This window comes from Ixodes scapularis, unplaced genomic scaffold (genome assembly GCF_016920785.2).
Source record: "Ixodes scapularis isolate PalLabHiFi unplaced genomic scaffold, ASM1692078v2 PGA_scaffold11__112_contigs__length_91849675, whole genome shotgun sequence".
In the NCBI taxonomy this organism is placed as follows: domain Eukaryota; kingdom Metazoa; phylum Arthropoda; class Arachnida; order Ixodida; family Ixodidae; genus Ixodes; species Ixodes scapularis.
In genome coordinates, this window is record NW_024609837.1 from 845,338 (window position 1) to 851,834 (window position 6,497).

The window sequence follows — 6,497 nt, forward strand, 5'->3', positions numbered from 1 at the left end:
CAAGGTATGACGTCGGCTCATAAAGATGAAATTTTATTTTTTCCCTTGTCAACATCTAACAGACAAAGTTGTTATCACCCGCTGCCGGATTTAATAGCTTCAGAGATTAGTTAAGCTATGCATATATATCTCGGAGTAAGGATTCTGTACAGCATTTGGTGGTTGCCTCTTCTATCCACGCTACTATCTACTGCTTACGGTAACTCGACGAGTGAAAACCTAAGGTACGTTGCTAAATTATTTTTATTTATGCGAATACCACGGCTTCTTTAAACTTGCGCCTCTCGTTCTGTAGTTTAAGAACTGAGCCAACACACAAATAGGCGTTCGTTGTTTTCGGTGCTGTCAAGGTGTCTGCTTAACTCAAGCCATGCCCTCTACAGCACAATCCTGTGGAGAAAATTCAATTAGAAAACGACGCGTACACCAGTTAAATTTGGGTAGAAATTGACGGAGAGGAGGAGATGGGAGCAGAAGGGGACGTCGAAGCGCAGGCTCTGGTTGGAATGGCTAGTGAATAGACGAAAAGCTAGCTGCCTTTATCTCTACTCAGTCTTGGAACGCTTTCGAACGCCGGACGCCGGCGTTCGGTGTGTGAACAGATCACGAAGCAAGAATCTTGAAGATATTAAGAAACCCCCTAAGTTCCTTCAGCTATCCGTGACTGCAGTATGCATTACCTCTTCCCCTCGCCCCTTTTGTGTTGCTTATTGGATGAGGTTAAGTACTCGACTAACATGTATAAAAATTTCGGAATGTACTGACCGAATAAGTTCTTAGAAGCTCTTCTTACACTTTCAGGCATGTCCTTGAGGTGTTTCCCCATATACCAGGACATCGGCGGAGTCAAGTACTCGATGGGCTACAAGGCTCATCATGTCCGTGAAGCACTGAATTACATGCCCCACGATGGCGACATTGTCATGGTCTCGCACCTGAAATGCGGCAACAACTGGCTGGAACAGATCATCCAACTGATTCTTTACAGGTAATGAAATATGGGAGAAACCAATGCTTTAGTGACAAAGATGTGTTTCTTAGAAACCACTTTCTCATTTAATCGTCGTAGGTAAGGTGGCAGTTAAATGAAAGCTTTTACTGGGTAATCTGGAGTTTGTTTTTGCCCGCATATTTACATCTCCTGTAAAGACTCTTGGACCGTAAGAAAGGGCGCACAACTTTCTTTCCTACACGAACCATTATCAAGCTCCCAGAACCAAAACTCGTTGTAAGTGGAGAGTTTGACAAGCTTTGCCCCCGTCTTCGCATGTCCCGGGTTAACCAGTTAAATAATACCCGATCTAAGGTGATACTGTATTCCTTATCTGTTAACCGTGTTTCATCTTTCCCAGCGGCCAGTCTGCCGGTGACCTAAGTGAATACCACAGGCGAACGCCGTACATCGAGATGGTCGGGACCGGACCGGTACAAAACATGCAGCCCCCTCGCTTTTTTAAGACGCACTTCAGTTACGAGCGACAGCCCATGAACCCCAAGGCCAAGTACGTGTACTTGACGAGGAACCCTCTAGACGTCTGCGTGTCCTTCTACCACTTCACTCGCTCGCTGCCGGTGTACAGATTCGGGGATGGAACGTTCGACGATTTCTTCGAGCTCTTCGTGACGGGGAAGAACGATCGTGGTGACTTCTTTGACCACTTGATGTCCTGGTACTCTCATAAAGATGATGCCAACGTCTTCTTTGTCACCTATGAGGAACTCAAGAGGAACTTCAAGGACGCTGTCTCGAGACTTGCTCGTTTTCTCGGAGAAGAATACGCTAGACCGCTGGAGACCGACGAAGAACTCTTCCAGAAGGTTGTCGATCATAGCAGCATTAAGTTTCTGTCTCAGCTTCTGACGATTACGGAAGGCAAGATGAAGACCATGGAGGAGAAAGGAGACAACGATGTACTAGATGCTGCGAAAAGGTTTGTCTGCAACAAATCTGGAAAACCGTCGCCACAGAAAATTTTCGTCCGTAAAGGAATTGTCGGCGATTGGAAAACACATTTTGGGGAAAAACATCTGGATCGTTTGCGCAGTAGGATTCAAGAGAAGAAAGCAGTTGCGGTTGTCAAAGCTCTCTGGGGTTCTGAAGACCTGGGTGGCGTCGTTTAGTTTTGAGCACATTTGAAGAAGTTCACTTTGGCGGGGACATTTCAGCTGAGTGTGCAGTTTTTAAGCAAGGCAGACGAAGGAGCGAGAAGATTCCTCCATTAAAAAAGCAAAACGTACTTTGAACGTTTTTATTGAAATACGTCACAAGCTTTGGCGTTTTTTGATGAATTGATTATAATAAGTGTAGTCGTTCTTGATGTGTTTTTTATGTTATTACCACGGTTTACTCAATAAACAAGTGCTTGGGGATTGGGGCTTCAATGGTCAAATAGACATCTGAGCCTTTTTTCCGTAGATGATTTTACGGAATTCTGCTTTACTTACCTTATTGTGAGAGCTGGTATTACTTTACTTAAAAAAATATAAACTGTTATTTACATATAGGTCGTTGATTAGTATGTAGTTGGGCATGATGTCAGAAAAATATTTTTTTTTAACAGCTCAGGAGCCCTTTACGTTTGTTTAATCATAGTTTTATAACGAATAAAACAACCGGCCATGACTTTTGATTAATTTTCTAATAAATATATATTTTATATATAACGAATAGAAAGAATAAGTTTTCTTCGCTTGAGCAGATGCCGCAACACAGTGTAACAAGATAAATGTTCTACTGTTCGTACAGATAACGTATACAGTCAATTTGAGTTGGTAAACTAGGCCTATTCATTTTTCTGAAATATTTCCACTTTAAGTGAGACGCGTTGAAGTACCCGTGTTTCAGGAAGTAGTTACATCGAATATAATCAACTTCGCGAGGGCCAATGACATGATCCAGAACTGTCATGAACACAACTCGCACACTCCAGGAACAATGACGCCGCAGAAAACATCTGTTAAGTTCCCTTTCCTGGAGGAAACAGACGCAGCCAACAACGGCGAACGACGAAGTAACGATAACGATTGAATCTGAAGAATGCTATGTGTGCAGAGCCAATGAACATGTACAATGTCATGCTGATTAATCTGCGTACATCGCATTTTGTTTTCTCCAATTGTATTCCGAGTTTTATCATTCCTTGCAGTCATTCTATTGGTCGCCGTGATTTCCTCCTCCCAAGTTCTGCAGGAAAGCGAGCTCAGGGAGGCTTTGAGAGTGAAATCCACAAATAAACTTTAACCCCATAAAGCAATACATTCCGGTAATGAGTTAGTTCTAGTATTGCATGCACGGACAAACGAAAGCACTATGCGTTAGTGTTGCGTGTTCCACACTGCGCGTTCGCGGAGCACACACAACGTTTTTGGATTGGCGCATAGCGACGACACGCATGCGCAGAGTGGAGCACGGAACGCTAGCGCAAACGCACCGTGCTTTCATTTGGTTTTTTGTGCAATACTAAAACGCTGTCACGCTAAGAGACATAATTTGTTATTGTAAACTTCAGTACGTAATGTCACCGCTGCCAATGTTTATATAGACCTTCTGAGATGTCGCTCATAATGAGTCGGTATCGCCGACTCAATATGAGCGACTCAATATGCGTTCATGTAGGCTCTGTGCACAACTTATGTATTTTGCAAATGAATCCAATATAAAATGCGTTGAAACGCTTTGTCCGCCCTAAAAGACACCACTTCGTTTCGTCCTGTTTCCTTTTCTTACGAGCATGCTATCATAACGGCGACTTGCGGTATCCACAACTGCGAACAGCCTCGTTGGCAACCATTATCACTTCTATTCTTGTCAGGAGGCCTTAAAGATAAGTTAAGATATGTAGCTCGAAACCACTCGCATTTTCGACTCCAGGATTGCGATTGCTTCCAAGCAGTGTTTTCCTTACTGACAGTCGGTTGGTGAAGAGAAAGCAGAGGCAAGCTTTGTTCCACACTTTTTTGCATTCAAGGTGTTCTAACCACTTTTCACATCCACCAAGACAAGCCCCTCCGTCATAATACGTTCGTGTTCATGAAAATAGTTTTTTTCAGAGCGTCACTATAATTTAAACCGTTTCAACTGAATTCTGATTCAATATTGGGCAAATACATAGACATCACTACATCGAAGCTGATAGTTTCATCATTTACGGTATCGTTTCGTCACCGGCGCACCCCTTGACAACTGGTAGTCAAACGTGTTACACGACTGTTTGGTTACATTGTTTTGCGCAAAAAAGACGGACACAAGAGAGAGAAACAAACACGAGTGCAACTTACAACTGTATTGAGGAAACCTTTAGAAAACATACGGATACATCGTCAGCTTCAATGCGTCCACGCATGCGTCGTGTCACTATCACACGCTCGTCACAGAAACTTATCGAGGAAGCGTTTCTCAGCATTATACAAACTTATCGAGGTATCGCTCACACATAGGTCGCCTTTCTGTTTGATAAAGAAGGCTTCCAACAGCTCCCGTGCTTTTTGTCCCTTACTTCCGCCCAAAATTACAGTGTCAGAAAAACGTGGCTCACACTTACAGTTTCTGCAGTGTGCAGGCAAATATGCCCCGTCATTAGTATTTACATTTTGAGCATGCTACCTTAGGCGGTCGTTGGCACACCTTCCCGTTTGCCCCCCTATGTCTTCCCACACGTGAGCGGGATTTCATGGATGACCTGTTTTGCAACCAAAAAACGGCCTGGCATGCTTTGGGCTGCATTTTCGCTTCTGTCTGCTTTCTCCAGTATTGCGGGGGCAGAGTTGGCCGAGTTTTGTTGGAGCTGTAAACACAATCGGCACTCCATGTCTGTTCGCAACCTTCTTGAGGTTATGCAAGAGTTTGTGCATGTATGGTACCGCTTCAGGCCTCACATTGCTCAGTGTTGACTGCATCTTTTTTCCAGCAGTGTGTCCCTTCACTCTTTGCAGGATGGTTTCCGCCACACTCCTCAAGAACGAATCAGGGAAGCCCGCTGATAAGAGTCGAGCCAATTGGTTGCTAAAGCTTGCCTGTATCCTGTGAGCACACGATTTTCTGAGGGCGGACTCAAGGCAAAGCCTAGCAATTCCTCTTTTAACTACCTTTGAATGGGCTGAGTCATACGGCAAGAGTTCCTTTTGAGACCGCGGGGAATGCATCCAACAAACGTGTTCTTCCAAGTACAAAAGTTTCAAGTCTAAAAACTGAAGGCTGCCCTGTTGGGCAGCTCATGTGTAAAAGACAAGCCTTTGCCATGGCGCCTAAAAACCTGTAAAACCTCATTCACACCATCAGTGTACGTCAGAGAAGTCTGCTTTCTAAAAACAATTAAAAACTCATCCACGTATCTAAACACTCTGCAAACATTAAACTCATTAAGAGCCTGCTCAAGCGTCCGATCAATTGCTGCTAAAAAAATGTTGCATAGTATAGGGGCTACGCACGAACCAATGCATATGCCTTTCTTCTGTAAATAAAGTTGATTATCAAAGGAAATAAAAGTGCTGTTAAGGTACGCTTCTAGTAAGTTTAAAAAATCTTCAACTGAAACTCCTGCCGTGTTCTGGAAAGAAACAACTCCATTTACGTCAATACGTTCCCTTACTGCACTAAACAATTCACAGTGCGGGACTGAATAAAACAAAACTTCAATGTCAACTAAAAAGGCGTGCCCTATGCTCTGGTTATCCTGAAAGAAAACCTCATCTGATCTCTTTGTGAGGAAAGGGTCTGTAACCTGCAAGACATTTCAAATGTTTCAATAGAAACTGACTTGCAAGTAGCTGCCACGTGCCCTTTTCACTCACGATAGCCCGAAACGGCACACTCGGCTTATGTGCTTTTGCGGAAAAGAACACGCTTAACGCATCGATTTTTTACATTTCGACAGGTCCTTCGCTAACTTAATCAGATCTAAACTCTTACACGGATCAACATACCTGCTCCTTCTTTTAGACGCGTTAGCATTAACCAGGAGCAAAGTCATTTTCTATTGCTCTTGCAGCTTTTTCGTTGAAAGTGGCTCTGGGCAAGGCTACGAACCCACCCTCCTTATTTGACTGTAAAAGACAGAGTTCGTGATTTTTGAAGTACGCTATCAGCCCCTTTAAAGAATTGCTACCGCCGCCACGCACCGTCCTTTGGGCACACTTCAAAAGGCAGTTCACACCTTCAAGCAGGCAACGTTCCTGGTCTTCTTTGTCTGCCTTGTTGGCCACTCTCCGATTCAGTGCCACAAGTTCATGTGCTGGAATACTCGGCTCAATCCCGTACTTGGGTTTCTTGCTGAATAACGTGGTGATGTTCTCAGGAATAACCTCACCTATAACCATAAATCCACTCCCCCGTTCTTCTCTCTGTTTTTTGTCAGATGATTGAAGGGCTTGGCTGAGAGTGTACTTCCACCAGTATTCTGTCAACCGGGCTGAGGAGCCTTTTATCTGTTGCAACTTTCTTTCTGCGAGCCATAGGGGTCTTGTAAATAACACACCACGCGCAACCAGTCATTGAACAT

General features: G+C 43.9%; 1 protein-coding gene across 1 annotated transcript; it reads left to right on the top strand.

Annotated features, from left to right (window-relative positions):
* Window positions 1-803: 803 nt before the first annotated feature.
* Window positions 804-2,121, top strand: LOC120842879 (sulfotransferase ssu-1-like). Its single transcript, XM_040214083.1, has 2 exons — window positions 804-988; window positions 1,353-2,121. The coding sequence occupies exons 1-2, from the start codon at window positions 804-806 to the stop codon at window positions 2,119-2,121; spliced, it is 954 nt and encodes a 317-aa protein (XP_040070017.1).
* The last annotated feature ends 4,376 nt before the right edge of the window (window positions 2,122-6,497 follow it).